Source organism: Marmota monax, unplaced genomic scaffold (assembly GCF_021218885.2).
Source record: "Marmota monax isolate L192 unplaced genomic scaffold, Marmota_monax_Labrador192_F-V1.1 WCK01_AAM20220418_F8-fsc00691, whole genome shotgun sequence".
In the NCBI taxonomy this organism is placed as follows: Eukaryota; Metazoa; Chordata; class Mammalia; order Rodentia; family Sciuridae; genus Marmota; species Marmota monax.
Genome location: NW_026694240.1, coordinates 5,255 through 24,060, shown reverse-complemented (window position 1 = coordinate 24,060; position 18,806 = coordinate 5,255). Strand labels below are relative to the sequence as shown.

At 40.5% G+C, this 18,806-nt stretch overlaps 1 protein-coding gene across 1 annotated transcript; it reads right to left on the bottom strand.

Annotated features, from left to right (window-relative positions):
* Positions 1-858: 858 nt before the first annotated feature.
* On the bottom strand, positions 859-16,506 carry Tmem220 (transmembrane protein 220). The gene is made up of 6 exons (XM_046466902.2): positions 16,380-16,506; positions 15,687-15,716; positions 9,755-9,815; positions 7,497-7,620; positions 3,919-3,978; positions 859-2,285 (listed from the first exon to the last, which is right to left on the bottom strand). Exons 1-6 carry the CDS (start codon positions 16,470-16,472, stop codon positions 2,150-2,152), a joined length of 504 nt encoding a protein of 167 aa, XP_046322858.1. The 5' UTR covers positions 16,473-16,506; the 3' UTR covers positions 859-2,149.
* Positions 16,507-18,806: the final 2,300 nt, after the last annotated feature.

Below are 18,806 nucleotides of genomic sequence, written 5' to 3'. Positions count from 1 at the left end.
GCTACATCCCCAGCCCTTTCTCCTTTTCATTTTGAGACAGGTTCTCACTAAATTGCCCAGGCTGGCCTTGAACTTGCATTATTCCTGCCCGGCCTCTGGAATAGTTGGGATTACTGGTGTTCATCTGGCTAAATTATTGTCTTTTATGTACTTAATTTGAGATGCAAACATTACTATGAATATTTGCAGAATTCATAGTCTAATAAGGGAAATGCAAATGCTATGAAACTATATCTTGGATATTGCTAACATTTAAGCACAGGAATCAAGCATAACTTGGAGTAGCAGGACATACAGAGAGTTTACGAAGAGTCCATTCCTTTGTGTGTGGCTTTAATAGCTTATTTGAAAGGAGGTATAAAAGTCATAAATAACATGTAAGCTAAATAGACACTGGAAAAAAACCCAATGTATTATATGCATTTTATTGACCTTTAAAATAAATTACACTTTTACAATTTAGCTGCTTTAATACCAACTTGATTAATTTTCGTTGATGAAGAATTTCTGACTGTTTAGTAGCCACTGTGTCAAAAACATCACGACCCCTCCCCCCGCAAAAAATTGCCTACCTCATTTAACAGATATTTATAGAATACTTACTGTTGTATTTAAGACTATAAAAAGAAAAACTATCAGATTCATTTTTGTTTTCCTGACAAGTAGGTACTAATTCTTCCCACTAATTCTTTTTGAGTAAAGTATTTCCTAAATCTCATGAAACTGAGTATCTGACTAATCAGATGAAATCCAAATTTGATGCTAGCATAAGCTAAAAAGTTGCCATCCAGATATTCATAGCACTATCCAAATGAAATGCAAGGTGAACCACATAATTCAACACACTGTATAGACACATTTAAAAAAGTAAAATTAACATTTTATTTAACCCGATTATCATAAAATATTATCTTTATAACATTAATATAAAAATATTTTACATTCTCTCATTTTGTACAATGTCTTTAAAATCTACTGTGTACTTTACACTTGGATACTAAAGTTTTGTTGGGAATGCTTGATCTGCATTTAGATATCAAATTCAGATCAAATTGATAGTTGAAAAAGATTCACATGCCCAAGTTGATCTAAAACCTCTTCACAGTTTTCCAATAATTGGATGTCAATTTTTAAATTAAAAGTAAGTAGAAAAATATTAGAGATTTACTTTCTTGGTCACCCTAGCTGCATCTGAAATGCTCAGTAGCAACATGTGACTAGTGGCTGCTGTGTTGGGAGAGTGTAGCTCTAAAATCCTCTCCTTGAGGTTACTTTGAATATTCCTTTTAAAAAGTAGTATAAATTTTTCATTTAGAATAATGAGTAATTATGAATAATTAATATCCTGCCTTTTTTCTTGATTGGTCCCAAATTCCTTTTTAATCCTCATTCCTTTTCTTTTCAAGTTATGCCTGTTCATTGGCTTCTTGAGTCCTCATTTATTTCGTACCACTGTACCAGTTTACTATCCTGTGATTAGTTCAGGGCTATAGGCCTCTCTTAAACTACCTCTCCTTCAGTGTATTACCCAAACTCTGCTCCCCTCTTTTTACTCATGGATAGCCCTTTGTAATCCATAAATACTTAATATTTTCATAGTGCTCTCATATTATCTAGTTTGATGCTAGCAACTGTATAAGTAGGGCCCCATCACATATTAATTCTATTTTATAGATAAGGAGAAATGTCCAATATATATTTGCCCAAGTCACTTAGATACTGAATTTACTTTATTATTTTTGGAAGGATGGAATCTTGCTGTGTTGCCTAGGCTGGCCTCAAACTCCTGGCCTCAAGTAATCCTCCTGCCTCAGCTTCCTGAGTAGTGGGGACCACAAGCATGCATCATGGTGCCTGGAAGAACTCATGGTTCATAACTTTTGTTTTAGTGCCTTTTCATTATATTATGGAAAAATACCCTTTTCAAAAGGCATCTGGAGAATCCCCATTCTTACTATTTCATCCAATCTTACATTGTACTATAAGCAATCTTAGAAAATTCTTAAAGACTTTTTAAACATCATCTTCAGTATTAGCACAAATTACCTGAAATAAACTGGGAAATTGTCCTGTTCCCCCAATGTTTATAAAATAAAGTTGAAAATTCTCATTTAAAATTTCTCATTTAAAATACAATTCTTGGATTCATTTAAAATACTGTCTTGCAGTGTGTTGGCCAGGAAGACCGCATTTCCTTGTTTATATATACATAGACCCAGGAGATAAGTGGGAAAAGAGCAATTGCAGTAGCAACAACCAACTGAATTCTTCCACCAACTGGATTCCTATAAAGACACATAAAATTTTTATTAAAAATTTCAATAAAAGTTATACATTCTTTAGGAAACAAGTGGAAGGACTGAATTGGTTAAAGTTACATTTTAATTGGTCTCTTTTCAAATTTAAAAATATAATTCACTCAATGATTTGTAGAGATTCTTTATACTTAATCCAAATCCTTATTTATATATGTTCAAAATACCTTGTTCTTCCACTCAATGGTTTCTTTTGAAGAACATTAATTAATTAGATAATGTTGAAATTGATCTTTTCCTAATGATTTTTATGTCCTGCTTAAGATCTCCAAGGTCCTGAAGATATAATCTTCTCTAGAAAGGTCTTGAACATACTGTTATCTTCTCTAGAAGCTTTATTGTTTTTGCCTCTTTATAACCCAACTGGAATTGATTTTTAGGAAAGTTGTGAGGTAAAAATTGTTTCGTTTTTTTTCCATATTGGAATTTCATTCATGGTCCAGGCATTATTTATTGAAGTCTGCCTTTCATGGCTACCCTGTAGTACTACCTTTGCCATAAGTCAATGGTCTACATACATATGGATCTGTTTCTAGATTCTACTCTGTTGCATTAGTTTGTTTATGTATCCTTTTGCCAGTAGTAGTTTATCCCTCTAGTTCTTCAGGTCTTCTTTATAATTTTGCATGCAATGTTTTTGTATATCTCTCCTAAATTTATTACTAGAAGGTTTATTACTTTGATGTTCTTATAAATAGTAACTTTTCATTATTACCACCTTCTGCTACATTGCTGATGGAAATGTAGTTTGTTTTTGTATATTTACTTAGCAACCTGGCATCATTCTAAACTCACTTATTAATTTTAATAATCTCTTAGATCCTTTTTTCTTTATATGCAGTAATGTCACCAACAAATAAAAGTTTGTTTTATTAAAAGTTTATTTCCCCAGAAATAAATCAATCTATGTATTCACTTTGATGTCATCAATACACAGATTCACTATCCCTGATAATTTGAATGTATCTGTTAGTGAGATATACCCTAATGACAAAAACAAACACAAAACCTGTTTTCAGTAGCCATACTTGTTATTTTGAGAATTGTTATTAAAGTGCTATTTTGTATGGGAATCTGAGGCAGGAAGATTAGAGGAAGTTAGAGGCCAGCCTCAGCAACTTAGCAAGGCCTTCAGCAATTTAATGAGACCCTGTCACAAAATAAAGAAGCCTTGGGGATGTATTCAGTGGTAAAGTGCCCTTGGATTCTATCTCCAAACCCAACAAAAATTTGCTATTTTGTATTGTAAGATAAATCAGCTATGTTGAAGTCACAGACACTAGAGATTTTGCCATGATTAAAAGGTGATGCAGATACTCTTAAAGCTTTCCTGAATCTTCAAGCTTCCTTCAGAGGTCATTTTCCTTCTTAAAGAATGCTCTTTAGTCTGGCAACTGGGTACATAGGAAACTATGGTTTTCATGATCATATGAATTATTATGAACATTTGAATTAACTATTATTTGATTATTGATCAGCTTTCCTTAGGAAAAGGAGTAATTTCTTTCAGAAGATTCCTTTTTTCATTGATTGATGAAGTTTCACTTACTACCTGATTTTATCAACCCTAGGGTTATCTGACTTTAATGCCTTGAAAACTTACTTTGATGAACTGTGGCAGAGGCTCATCCATGCTGTGATAATCACCAGACCAGACAGCTCCCTGTAAAAATAGCATATATTTCAAATTTTTGAAGTGGCTGCAAGTGAGAAACGTGCACATTGTCTCCATGACCAATTGATAGTGCATTCTGATTAGGTAACTTTCCCTCAAAATCTGTAGCATCTATAGGATATTTTCAAATATGCTCATGATTTATAAATTACTTTATTTCAGAATTTAAAGTCTATATAAAGATGTTTCAAATAAAGGGGCAGATATGAGATCCATGATTGTTTCCTAAATTTATAAAGTGCGCCCTCCAGAATTAAGTATCTAAAAACCCACTCAGAGTTGAGCATAATGGCTCATGTCTGTGGATCCCAGCAACTCAGGAGGCTGAAGTAAGAGAATCACAAGTTCAAGGACAGCTTCGGCAACTTAGCAAGGCCCTAAGAAAGACTAAGGATATAGCTCAGCAGTAAAGTACCCCTGGGTTCAGTCCCCAGTACCAAACAACAAGAAAACACTCAGATTCTTATTCTAGGTTACTGGAAGGACAGTAAAATACAAAAAGTAATCTCATATTTGATTAATCATTATTTTTACATGTTTTAGAGCTTTCAGTGTTAGGCAGGATGAGCTCAAACCAATGCATAATTTATAATACATACTGCAGGAGATTGGGACACTTCTTATGGCAGAGGAATGGGTTTTAGAATGAATCAGACTAACAATTTGGGGGTGGATATATGCTTCTAGATATGTAATATTATAAGCACATACTTTTTACAAAGAGTACAAAATAAAATCATTTAGCCATAGTACATTGGAAGCCCCACCTTGAGTTCAGCATAACTCCTGGGCTTCAAGTTGGAAGCAATTTAACCCATTTGGTTGACAGACCAAGCTGGATTTGGTCTCCAGTTTTCCAGTAAGAGATCCTAAATAAAGTTACCATGGCAAAGCCACACCATATCAGGGATGCCTTACAGGTCTCTGAAGGTCAATGTTGGCAGATGCCAACAGGGTGTAGAAACTAAAATAAAGGGGCTCTTAATATGACTGAGAATCAAGGGTGGAAGGATGTGAAGGAACTGTTGCTAAAATAGGAACAAATGGTTATGACAAAAGGAAGAAATGACACAAGACATAGCAGGGCAGGGCTAGCAGAGACTGATTTAAAATATTGTCCTCTGAGATGGCTGCTCACAATTGTAGACATGATTTTGACTTCATCAGATCTGAGTCAGAATACTAGCAATTATCACCTTATCAGACTAGACTGAGTGTTATTGTATTGTAACCTTGCTCTTTACAAGGAGGTCAAGGTCAACTGCCTGACAGTTATATTGTTAGAGTCTGTAAACAAGTCAAAAATAACACCTGGCATTTTGCCAGGGGAATGTTAGAGTTCGTAAACAAGTCTGGATGGTGCCTGGCAAAATGCCTGAGGGAGTGGTTTGAGAAGTAACAAAAACAAGCCATTAAGTGTGGAGATTCCTTATTGGTTGACTGATGTATCTAGTTTATGCTAATTAGATAAGCTCTGTGGAATGTATAAATACTGCTCCTGTCCTGCAATAAACGGCTCCCACTCCTGCTGTATCAATGTACACAAGTTCTTCGTCATCCCCTGGCTAGTTTGCTGCAGCCGGACTGCGGCAGATGGTGGCCCGTTACGGGGAGCCCCGGGACACTCGGGGGTAAGTGACGAGAAAAAAAAAAGCTGCCCATCCCTAGATAGGACGGGAGCAAATCTGCTCGTCCCTAGGCAGATAGGGCGAGAGGAAAAATGGCCATTTCGAGAAAATGGAGAAGATTGATACAGTATGTTTGTGTCTTGTTTTGTCTCAGTGTATTGTATTGTCTTTATGATGAAAATATGGAAGGGGTGAGAAATAAATTACTAAGGGAAGAAGGCACCCCAGTGGAACCAAGAATAGTTAGGGCATGTGTTGATAAGAGCCCAGGAACTCTAGTCAGAAAGAAAAAGAAAGTTCAGAAGAAGAAGGATTATCAGGAAAAAAGTTGCAGCAAAAGGCTATTACTAAATACTTTTCGTTACCGGAGGGTGCGTGAAGCGGAGAGGCGGCTGCCGAGTGTGCAAGCCGGTCACAGCGCAGCAAGGATTTTCCAAGAGGCGGCGGCGACTGGCCCTTCCCCGCCTCCTGGCCGGGGAGCTGGCTCTTCCACTGCCGCGAGCCCAAATCTAGACCTGACCTGGAGGCACAGTCTCGCAGGCTCTTGCTCCCTGTGCCCAGTAGCAGTTTGAGTCCGGGACACTCCCCAGGGCCATCTGGGGCTGCCCAGGCACTACAGCCAGCAGAAGACGCTACTGGTGTCCCTGATGTTTGGTCATTTTCAATGCCAATAACTAAGCTACAATGGTTCTCCCACACCTGGAAGCTAATGAGTAATGAGCACTATTAATGCTTATTTCAAATGCAAAAAAACCTTGAGATAATGTACTAAATTGTTCAGAAGGTTGTTTTCTTAGTAGAATGCTACAGGATTTTCTTTAGCCATCCGGAGTTCCTGCCTTCGTCCCAGTGCCGGTAAAGACCAAGGTGGAAGAATTTCCAGTGTTGCTGAGAACCGGACGAGATTCAGCTGAGAACGGACGAGACTTCGGATCAAGCTAGCTGCCTGCAGAACTTACCTGGACTGTGATTTAAGCTAGCTGCCTGCAGAACTTACCTGGACTGTGATTTAAGCTAGCTGCCTGCAGAACTTACCTGGACTGTGATTTACCTGGACTGTGAGTTAATCTATTGAGACACTACTTTACCTGGACTGAGACAACAAACTGTAATCTATAACAAATTGTAACTCGGTATCTTTGCTAACAGTGTCATTGCTGGTATAATTTTTCCAAGGGCTTCTTGCATGGAGCCATCAAGTGGCTTGGTATTGTGGCATTTTGTATCCTCCCTTTCTGTTTGTAGCAGGTTATTTATGGTGTTTCTGTAAAAACCACTATGGTCGTTATTTAAATTAAACAAAAGGGGGAAATGTTAGAGTCTGTAAACAAGTCAAAAATAACACCTGGCATTTTGCCAGGGGAATGTTAGAGTTCGTAAACAAGTCTGGATGGTGCCTGGCAAAATGCCTGAGGGAGTGGTTTGAGAAGTAACAAAAACAAGCCATTAAGTGTGGAGATTCCTTATTGGTTGACTGATGTATCTAGTTTATGCTAATTAGATAAGTTCTGTGGAATGTATAAATACTGCTCCTGTCCTGCAATAAACGGCTCCTACTCCTGCTGTATCAACGTACACAAGTTATTCGTCACCCCCCGGTTATTTTGCTGCAGCCGGACTGCGGCATATATAATGGATTAAGTAATGACTATGGGTAATGGTGATCATGGAGTCTCATAGGCAGTGCTGGGTTTAAATCCTGGCTACACCACTTCCTCAGTTTCATTAGCTTCTGGAGGATATAATACCTTCCCTGCTCCTTATGGTATAGTGGTGGGGGGAATGAAATCATCACTGTGCATAGATAAGGTGGCATTGTAAAATAAAAGATTTCTCAGTTCTGCTCCACCCCCGCAAAGAGCTAAAGTCCCTGCTCACCTGCCTTCCTCTTCGTGTAAGATGTTATGTTGGGTGTGAAGTAAGAAGTGGTACGCCAAGCCGGCGGCCCACACCAGGCAAAATGACATGTGGACTGCAGAGACACTCTTCCAAATAAAGTGACCTAAAAATACATATCTTGATGACTTGTTTGTGCTTGTATTGTCATAATCTGCTTTTAAGAAAGGCATTCAGAGACAACAACAACAACAACAACACTTCCTTTTTGAGGGACAACATAGGTTAGAGCATTAATTGTAAACATCAATGGACTGTTCTTGGTTGGTTGCCTAGCATCTCTCCTTCCTATGATGCCTAACCTTATTTTCTTTGGGGATCCATCCTTCTCACACCCCTAGTCCATGTGTGCCAGCAAACTGGACCTTAGCTAGGACCTTAGGCACAGTGATTCGGCTCAGGATAAACAGATGACGCATCAGGGTCAATAACAAAATTCTGAGATGTTCGTAGGGTGCAGAAACAGAACATCCATTCTGTTGGACTTAGTGTCCTGATGCAGTGAACAGGGAGCTGCAGAGGTAAGGTCAGATCTGCAGGTGGTGGAAAGAGAGATGGAGAGAAGTTCTGGGTCCACCACCATCTGCAGCCTTTCCAGCAAACTGTACCAGTATGTTTCTTCTTAGGTCACAGCACTTGGGAGTTGTGTTCCTTCTGGTTTAGAACTAAAGCAGCCCTAATCAATTCCCCTTAAAGATGCAGACACAGATCTAAGGGCCTATAGGAAGAGCCCGGAGCTTCCAGGGATTTAGAATTTTTCAACATGGCAATCATTAGTCTTTCTTCTAAAAGTATCTGAGAACTTCCAGCCCTACTAGTTAGAAGCTGTTGTAGAGAAAGTAAAGAATAAAAAACAAACAAACAAAAAACCCACGCACACACATTTTTTTTTTTCATTATAAGATACTGTTGCATCGCGTTAGGTAGTCTATAGGCAATACAAACCAGTTATTAAAATAAACCAGTTATTTTAAGTTCATTTTTTACATATATACGCCCCCGGGATATACCCATATCTATCTATCTATATCTATATCTATCTATCTATCTATCTATCTATCTATATATATATATATATATATAGAGAGAGAGAGAGAGAGAGAGGGAGGGAGAATCTTAAGAAGCTGGTTCCAGAATAAATATATGACAAAGCTCTGCTTTACAGTCATTCTTTCATTCAGCAACCATTGAGTACCTTCTGTATGCCTGGCCATATAATTAAGGACTGAATACTTGTGTCTCCCTCAAATTCACATGTTGGAACCCTAACCCTTGAGGTGGTAGTATTAGGAGATGGGCGTTTGGGAAGTAATCAGTTCATAAAGGTACAGCTCTCATGACTGGGATTTGTGCCCTTATAAAAACAGATCTTAGAAGTTTTCTTTGTCCCTTCTACCATGAAGGGAGGACTCTCATCAGACACCAAATTTGCTGGTGCTTTAATCTTGGACTTTCCAGCCTCCGGAACTGGGAAAATAAATTTCTATTGCTTATAAACTGCCTAGTCTTTGATACTTTTGGTATAGCAACCTGGAAGGATTAAGACTTGTATACATTTAGGTTTATGCAAAAGCATATGATATAAACCTACTTGTAAGAAGTGTAGTAGGAAGAAATATAAAAATGTACAATACATTGCTACAGGTACTACGATGATATTTAAGGAGATTAGAAATGATATATATAGAGATTTATGATACACATTATAAACAATTTATTCATAAGTGGCACCTCATACATATAGATGTTAAATAAATTCAAAGTAAGAAAATAATTCATGGGAGTGATATTACCCTACAAAGAACTTGTAAGGAAAATGAGTTCACAAAGGGTTATAAATAATAAACATATAGTAGGCATTGATTGCCACCGAGTATGAGAACACAGGATAAGCATTTATGTCTGTGCTGGTTTTGTATTAGTTTGGTGGCTTAAGAAATCAATGCAGTGATTGCAATTCTTCTCTCTTATGGGCTAAATGACATAACCACTATTCTATGTCAGCATGAGAAGTCTTGGGTTCAAACTGATAAAGAATAGCTTACTATTTCAAGTCCTTGTGAAGTTTTCCTAAGACTGGTAAGGATGATCTAGATTAGCATTAGCCCCTTCTTGTTATCAGAAATGAGAAGAAATCCCTAGAGAGTCCTGTGCTTTTCCTGGGAGATTAGCAGGTAGTTTAGCACTGTTACAAGAAAATCTGATTTGCTGAATCTCTATTCAGAATCCAGCAGTCATACCTGTGACAAGAGGGTTAACTCCTACAAGCAGGGTCAGTACTGCAGGTACAGCATATACCACCTGTTAGCAAAAAAAGAGGAGATATATGGGTTAAGATGTATGCCCAGCATATGAGATGTTCAGATATATCTAGGAATAAAAACAAAGATGAAATTAGCCGTTATTCACCTCTAGGTTTCAGAATGAATTGCTTGTATAATCTGATGACCGTGTTGGGTTGTAATTTTACCCTCAGCTATGTCAGGAAAGGCTCATTCATCTTCAAGCTCTATCACTGAGCATAAAATCTGGATCTTAAGACACGTGGACTCCCCAGTGTCTTCTGAGAAAATCTGAGGCCCAAATGTGTGGGAAACCAACCTCAACCTCGCAAGTACATGACTGAGTTAACTCTCCTGCTGGGCGATGTGGCGTCAGGCACCCATGCTGCAACACTGCCCTGCTCTTCTAGGGTTCGAGTGACTGTCTTCGTGCCCGGGCATATCTTCCTATAGCCCCATGGGTGGAGCTATGCTCACCTGTTCCTTTGTAATATAACCCCTTGCCCTGTTTAGGGTAGAATCTTCCATGAAAGTGCCTTGTGTATATCCCCTTCTCTTACTGTGCCCTTGGGTGTGGCCTACCCAGGTGTCAGTCAACCTGCTGACAGTGGACATCATGAAGATACACTCAGTCCCCTGAAACCTGACCCCTTCTCCTCTATAAAAGGGGTCAGTGCATGTTCTCTCTCTCTCTTCCTGCGGACCCTTAAGGTCAGAGGAGCCGTCACAGCGACCCCAAAGAAAAAGGTATTTGTGTCTCTTGTGTGGTTATTTTGCACAGCCCAGTTAACCCAATTTTCCTGGAGTGACCCCTTGAGCCTTTTAGTTGCGAACAGAAACCTGGCACAAATGAGCTTCCCCACTTGTATAAAAGAAATATTCTTTGAAAAGTAGAGCAGGGACAAGCCATGATTAGCTAGATGGCCCTGCTGGGATGGACCAATAGACCATCTCTGTGAGACCACATCAAATATTCTAAAAATGTACGGGTTGTATCCAACATTAAGATCAGGTTATTTTGGAAACAGGTAAGTTGTTTGAAAATTAGAAGACTGGCCCTAAAGAAGCCCTGTTCCCAAGCCTCATTCGTAGCAAGCAGACTCTGGCCAAACTTACTACCGTGTATTTGCGTCCCATGACTCAGAGAGAAAGTAGAAAAGGTAGTCTTATAAGAAGCATGGGAACTTTCCCAGAAATGTAGTTGCTTACCCACATCAAGTGCAATGCTTATGTCAAAACTTTAGTTTATTTGGAAGTTGTGAGAGCTGTACATTTTACATGATTTGTTTTCATTTTAAAAGTGTCTGTCTTGTGCTTGGGCAGAGAGAACTTTTGGATTACAGATCCTGTGTTCATCTTTCCTAACAGTGATATTTGCAAATCAGGTAATCTCTTAAGGTGGAGGATCATGCTACTTAAGGTTACAACAGCACTGTCCAAACTTTAATGTGCATAGGAATCACGTGGAGATCTTCTTAAAATTACAGATTCTAATTCTGGAGGTTTGGAGGAGGGCCCAGGATCCTGCTACTCTAACAAGGTCCCATGGGTGCTACTGCTGTTTTACCAAAGACCACACTTAGAGAAGTAAGGGGTTAGTTTTCTCCCTTGGAAAATTACATGATAGCTACAGATACAGAAATAGAAGAAAGAGAGACAGAGGGAGAGAAAGAAACATAAACATCATGTTTGGCAGAGATTTTTAAAATATTCATTCAATGTATTGGAGATCTGTCATAAATAGATTAAGCAGGCTAAAACCTTATTTCAGTGTATGGAAACATAGGAACAAAACAGTCCTTTAAATAACAGTTTGTCGTGGCAGTTGTGACACATGAATCCTTATTTAGATGCTTTTCTCTGTCTTGAATTAGATAAAAAATTATGGAGAGCAGAAAGACTGAAAATAACTGTTTCTAGTACACAAGTTAAAACTGCATAATAAAAGTAATCATGAACTCAGTAGAACCCACTTGAAATGGTCTTTTATATTTTTGCTGGAATTAAAAAAAATAACGAAGGGTATCATGTTATTCATTTGCAATAATTAGTTTAATTCAACACACAGTTAGTACCATTGCAGTCATTTCTAATACGGCTCTCCCTTGTCCACCTGTCCCTACAAAAACCGTTTTCCCAGTCTCTTGTACAGCTCTGAGTGTTCATGTTCCAGCAATGAAATATAAGGAGACATCTTCCAGGGGTAAGGCTAATAATATACAAAAAGCATTTAGCAGCAGTATGTATGGATGCTGCCCAATCAGAATGGAGCCCTGACAATATGTAATACTGATATGTACAAGTTGCCTAAGGGACTTATTGGAAAACATTTTTTTTTTCTCTCATAAAAGTGAAGAAAGCACAGGAGAAAAGCTTATTTTGCTCTGCTTTGCTTCTTCCTACTTGGGATACACTTTTCTGGAGATGAGATGTTTGCAGAGTTGCAGCAGCCATTCTCTAAACATGAGGATGGAAGAAAATTCAGACTGTTGATGACACTGTTGATCAGCTACCTCCGGACTTCTTAAGCGAGATATTCTAATCAGATTTTCCATTCTAAGGAACGCGGAAATGAGTTGGATGCAGTACCAGCCCGCCAGGTACACTGACCTAGTAATTGTTCATCTGTGCATCTATTTATTCTCCCATCCATTTAAGGGTCAATGCAGAAAGAATTTCTATAATGGAGGCTCTATGTTAGGTTGCCTAAAGGGTCTCAAGGAGAGGAAAGAACTGTCCTTGTCCTCCTGGGATACAAAACCAACTGTAATGCAAAACTGAATGTGTTGGTGCCATAATAGGGTGCAAAGGAAGAATGATCAGAACCTTTGGGAAGGTGGCAGATTTTGTCAGATGAAATATCATCTGGGGACAGACAGTCCTGGAAGCTTGGGTAGAATATGACATACAGAAATTCTAGGGTCAAGGTACAGTAACCATCCTTGCTGGGCCATGATTGGAAGGTGGGCTGAGCCATACTATAATGGACCTCAAATCCAAATTGGGGAGTTCTGACTTAGATTGGGAAGTGACACTGGGCAAAATTCAGATGTTTGAGGAAATGTAATAGATGATCTCCCTCTCCTTCAGGCAAGAGTAGAGGTCCTATCCCACTGTGCAGAAGTGGCTGCATAGTATGGCTCAGTCCCAAGGAGGGCCCTTCCCCAGATCTGAGGCCATATCAGCCGACGCCTTTTTTCATGGGGCGGGGCGTGGACGCGTCGAACCCGCATGCAATAGGACATGCTCTCCTTGAGGTCCACATCAAGGATCACTCAAGTGCAGTGCCTTGCCTCGCATCCTGTATCGTGACGATGGTGGACGAAGGGGGGTAGCTGAGGCTGAACTGCGACTGTTTATAATGACAAACAAGTTGACAGCACCCTGAAAGAAAGGCACGAACTTCAAGGCGATAGAAAAGCACTAGTGTGGAAACCCATCTGCGTGCAATGGCAGTAAGACCGGCAGAGTGCAAGGGCTTTCCAACACTAAGAGAATAACAAGGAAAGTCATGTCGATCCCAGTGCAATGTTATAATAACTTGGGGTGTAACGACCATGACAAAGGTTTACTGCTTAAGATGCGCAAGCCAGACTTGAGGCGAGTTGCCATTTTCTAAAGCTGCAAGAGCTTGTATGATCATAGCCTTTTCTTGTGCATGGCGAGTTTTAAGGTGACAGAGAAGCCACAAACAAAGTACAACACCGAAGCAACACATTGCACCAAAAATGCCTACTCCCACCCACTCTTTGAATAAGGAAAAAGCAGAAGATATCCAATCGGTGAATTGACCCAAAGTCACGGGATCGACACGGGTACTGTTCAAGACAGCTATCTGGGTTAGTTGAGACTGGATCATGTTTTCTGCTTCCATGGACCAGGTTCCGGATGGATACTCCCCGATGATGTGGGAGGCATTTCTGGAATCATAAAATCTGACAGAGGTTATACATAAATGTGCACGTTGATCAACACAACCCAAATGTACTAGGTCAGACAATTCCTCAACTTGAGCTTGAAGCAGATCTATCCTTTGATTAGCAGCCAGAATCCCAGATAAAATGTGTTGATTAATTCTACTTTGAGATTCAAGTCAATTCAGGAGCACTGGTTAAATAAATACTGTAGGTTTTGTGGGGTTTAATTAGTTTCCATAAAATAATTCACTCAATTAACAGAACCACAGAACTAAAGCCTACCATTTCCCATTCCAATGCTTGCTAGAGTTTCTGGATGGTAATTCACAAGGAACAGACAGGGACAACAGGAGGTATTCTAGGAATAGAAGATTAGAAGTAAACAGAAGAGTTGGGAAGTCATTCCAGGGGTCCATAGAGGAGGTAATGGAGCTGGGGATGTATCTCAGTGGTAGAACACTTGCCTAGCATGTGCAAGGCCCTAAATTCAATCCCAGGTACTGCCAAATGAATAAATAAATAAATAAATAAAATACCTACAGAAGAAGTAATGGAGGACTGAACTGGGAATGAGGGAGGAGATTTTGGGGGACATGAAATTTGTTTTTCATATTATGTATCCTAAACTTGAAGTAAAAGATAAAATGTACACGCACTACACAGGTAAGTAATTGGTCCTAGATTATTTTTCATTAAACCGCTTTTTATTGTTTGTTGAGGGGATCTCAAAGATAGTGGGTAAGGAACACAGAGATGTCAAGGATGACTCAGTGAATGATTCTGCTAATAGACATGGCTAAGTCAGGAGGAGGAATGAGTTTTGGGGGGAAAGATATGGGTAGGAACTTGGGCATATTTGAGGAGTAGCATAATATACAGGCAGATATATCTTGCAATCTTTCAGAAATTCAACATTAAGTTTGAAATCTGACATTTGTCTGCAGGGAAATAATATTTGGAACTCAGGATATGAACCAAAGTGCTAAGGAAGAGACAATTTGATTTGATTCATGGGAATGTGAAATTGGATTATAAGCAATATGAGAAGGTGGTTCTCTACTGCACTAAAAAAGGACTAGAATTTTACATATAGTTCCCAGAGCTCTCGTTGGCTGCTCATTCTGTACACAGTCAACATTAGTCCAAAATCTGAGAATCATTTCCTCCATGATGCTCTACAGCTTTGTGCTTCTATATTCAAAGACACTGGGAAAAATTCAGATGTTTCAGGAAATGTAATAGATGATCTCTCCTCCCAATTCAGGAGCACTGGTTAAATGAATGCTATAGGTTTTGTGGAGTTTAATTAGTTTCTATAAAAATAATTCACTCAGTTAACAGAACCACAGAACTAAAGCCTACCATTTCCCATTCCAATGCTTGCTAGAGTTTTCCGGATGGTAATTCACAAGGAACAGTCAGTTTAATGGATGCTGAGAGGTCTCCTCTAGACCCTAGAACGGGATCCTCAGGCCATCTATTCAAAGGGAATACAGCTGTCCCTTGATATCCATGGAAAATTGGTTTTAGGACCACCCCTACCCTCAGCCTCAGGATACTAAACATCTGTGGATTTTTGCCTATAATCTACACACACCCTCTAGATGGTTGTCATAAAGGTTAGCAATAATGCATGGAAAGTGACTAGAACACTGTAGGCACTTAGCAAATGATACCTAGTCATACTGTTATTAAGTCTAGTATAATTAAGGTGATGTGGAAAAGACCTCTGTCCTCAGAGTCCGGAATTCTCCATCCCTAACCCTGCCCCGCCCACCACCACACCACACCTTATCACTCTGACTCTCCCCCCTCTAAAAATACTTGGGAAAAAGAGCTTGACAAAGGTTTTGATTTCTAAGGTTGTAAGTAAGTGAAGCAGATAGGAGAGACAAAGAGATAAGACCGCGTGTTTTGTGCAGCCACACAATCCTGTTGAATGGAGGAAAAATTTGAAAGCGGCTCATACTCACCACCCACAGTAATGCGTCTGGATCATTGACCTAGAATGCGAAACAAGGACACGTTAGCAGACGTACCTCCCTGTCCTATTCCTGTTTGGTCTGCTCCTTTATTCATGTGCTAGTCTAGCAGATCAGGACGGCTGAAGGGGTTTCTGGCTGAACACAGCAGGTGTTAACACACAACCACGCATCTTTTGAAAAGAAACTGCATGGGAACTCTGAAGAGGACACACCAAACCTAGAATGGGTATGTTTAAGGACCCTCCAGTCTCAAGAAATGAGGCAAACTATCCCCTTCATAAAGGGGATCCGAAAGCAGATTTCCTGAGGCTGTAAGGAGTTTAGTTCTGATTCCTCTTCCCAGCCCTTGGATCTGTTCAGACTCCCCTACCAAGAATGTTTCGAAAAGCACTAGTGCAGCTTCCCTGAGGTCCCTTTCAAAGTGACATGCGCTGACCCTGCTTCTTCCAGCCTTTGAACCAGTCAGGCTCTCTGGTGTGTGGTTTGCACATGTGAACACATCCGCGTCTTTGGTGGGGAGACCCTGGGGTTCTCCAAGTTTCGATCTCAGTTCCTGTCCTCCCCACAAACTGACCAGTCCTGCCACTCTGCGGACTGGTTGGTCACTACCGCAGGCTGGGCCTGGGGGCGGAGCGCGGAGCCCGACAGGTCCCGTTCCCAGCCGCCCAGCGCCAGCCTGACCTGCACGAGAGCCGCCAGGGCGAAGAAAGCCGCCATGAGCCAGTTGCAGGCCCTCCACAGGGTGCGCGCCCCGGGCCCCGGCGCAGGCGTCATTGCTCTAGAGGCCCGCTGCCCGCTCCTCCCTTCCGCCGCGGCGCCCCGCCCCGCCCCCGGTGCCCCGCCCCGGGCTCAGTCCTCAGGCGCCAGGCGGGGCAGCTGATTGACAGACGCCTAGAGAAGGAGCGAGGCCCCTGCCCGGACCTGCTGCCCCGTCCAGTCCTTCCCAAAGGAGTGGAGGCATCCTGTCTCCATTTCACAGATGGGGAAAGTGAGTCCCAGAAGGCCTGGAGTATTTGCCAAGGTCGCGCCAATTGTGGTGAAAAGAAATCATATTTGAACCCATAGAGGTCCAACTCCCGAAGTCGTCTGGTTTCACTGAAGTGAAGGTTATTTTTCTCTCATTAAAAAAAAAATTAAATAAAAAAAAAAGGAAAAAAAGATACAGAAAAAAAAAAAAGGCTTGTGTGCGTGTGTTTTCTGGTATTTATGCATTTTTTTCTGAGTCCTGTAAGCATTATGGTAATTTCTAGAATGACAGCAGTTATATTAATATCTTATACAGCTCACATCTCTACCGCAGACAGGCTCATTTATCTTCATGAGCTTTTATTATAAGAGGTATTTACATATTATACATATTTACAATTCTCCCCCTCCACCAAAACCAACAAAATTTCCAACACAAGTTGCTCATGAATTTCTTATGAACGAAAGACACTGAAATATTCACTGTTCTCCCCTCACTTGTTTGAGTCTTTTTCTGTTTTGTAATTTGCCCTTCTGATTAGTTCTTCCTGGAGCTCATTTACACATCCATAGGGCTCATCATTTTTCGCCTTCTAAAGAGTCTTTATCTCTTCAAATCATGAGTTTGTGTGCCTATCCTCTTTCCCTTTTAGTTAGATCTCTTAAAATTGTTTAGAAGGATTTTTTTTTTCTTTTTTTCTTTTCTGTTTCATCCCTTTCAAGAAATAATTTCAAGAGCATCATCTGCTGGGTGTCTGGCTTTGTGCTAAGCATTGAGACAAAGGTGGATTTACAATGTGCTCTTCAGGAGAGGGAGCTTGGTGACTGGCTTAGTCAGTGGGCACGCACATTATCAGAGTGTGGTGGGGACAGCAGGGACCACCTCTGGAGTTTCACAGAACTCTACTGCTAATTCCATCACCAATCAGCCCTGGGATTGGGGATAAGCCACACACATCCTCACTGTCCTGTTTCTTACATAACAAGAATAAACGAGAGAAGGAGTGTAATGGGCTGTATTGAATCAGCTTTCCAAATTTATATGCTGAACTCTAATCCCCCCACCTCAGAATGTGGCTTCATATGAAAATAAGAAGCTTTAAAGAAATGATTAAGTTAAAATAAAATCACCAGAGTGCATCCTGCTCCAATGAACTAGTGTCCCTATAAGAAGAGGAGGGTGGGACCCAAACACTCACAGAGGAAGGATACTAGAAAGACACAGAAGGCTCCAAAGAGCACCAAGGAGACAGGTCTCAGGAAACCAGTCCTGCCCACACCTTGATCTTGGACTTCTAGCTTCCCCAGTCATTAGGGGGGGAAAAAAAATTCTTTTTGTTTAAGCTCTGAATCTATGGTACTTTGTTATGCTACCTGTTGCAAATTAATGCAGGGAATAATTATAGACCTACAGAAAAATAACAGTATAAAGATGCATTTAGGCCTTTGTATGCCACATACCATCTTGGAGCTATATGGGACTTTCTAGGTCACATAGTGGGCACTGGTTATTTTTTGTGTGCAGGGTTCATTCATCTTCTAGGATCAGCATCGGCATCTTGGTTATTCCGGAGAACCCCGCTTCCCTCTGATGATAATCGTGAAACATGGGGCTGACCCTGCTCTCTCCATTCCTGGATTTGGCAGGTAGCCATATTCCTGACGACTGGGTTTCCAACTATAATCCAAATTGACCTGTACTGGACTTGGGTTTGCCAGATTAAACACAGGATGCCCAGTATTTTGTCCCTGACCCATCCCTTGCTCTCTGTATGCTTTCCAGCTGCCATGAGGTGAGCAGTCGTTCTTCCAATCCCTCTCCACCTCATCACCCCAGGTCCTGTTCTCTCCAGCCTGCTGATCCCAGATGAGGGAAACATTGGGGGAGGGAAGGTTTTGGAATAAGACCATAAAGGGGGCTACTCGGGGTTCAAATCAGACATACACCTCACCACCCCAATGACTGATGTGCTTCTGCAAAACTCATCTGGTCTCAGGCTCTACTTTTAGCAGAATTTACGCTCACTCATACTGATTGACAATGAAGGACATCTGTCTTGTTCTTCAAATGTCCTCTTACATCAATGGACAGGGAGTCCAGTACAGCGCCCCCTCTGCAGGGTGCATATTCATCCTATGCTC

Coding starts and splice junctions, on each gene's coding strand:
- Tmem220 (XM_046466902.2), bottom strand. CDS start 16,472: ATGACGCCTGCGCCGGGGCCCGGGGCGCGCACCCTGTGGAGGGCCTGC. Junction 15,717..16,379: donor CCCTGGCGGCTCTCGTGCAG/GTCAGGCTGGCG, acceptor TTCGCATTCTAG/GTCAATGATCCAGACGCATT. Junction 9,816..15,686: donor CAGACGCATTACTGTGGGTG/GTGAGTATGAGC, acceptor TTTTGCTAACAG/GTGGTATATGCTGTACCTGC.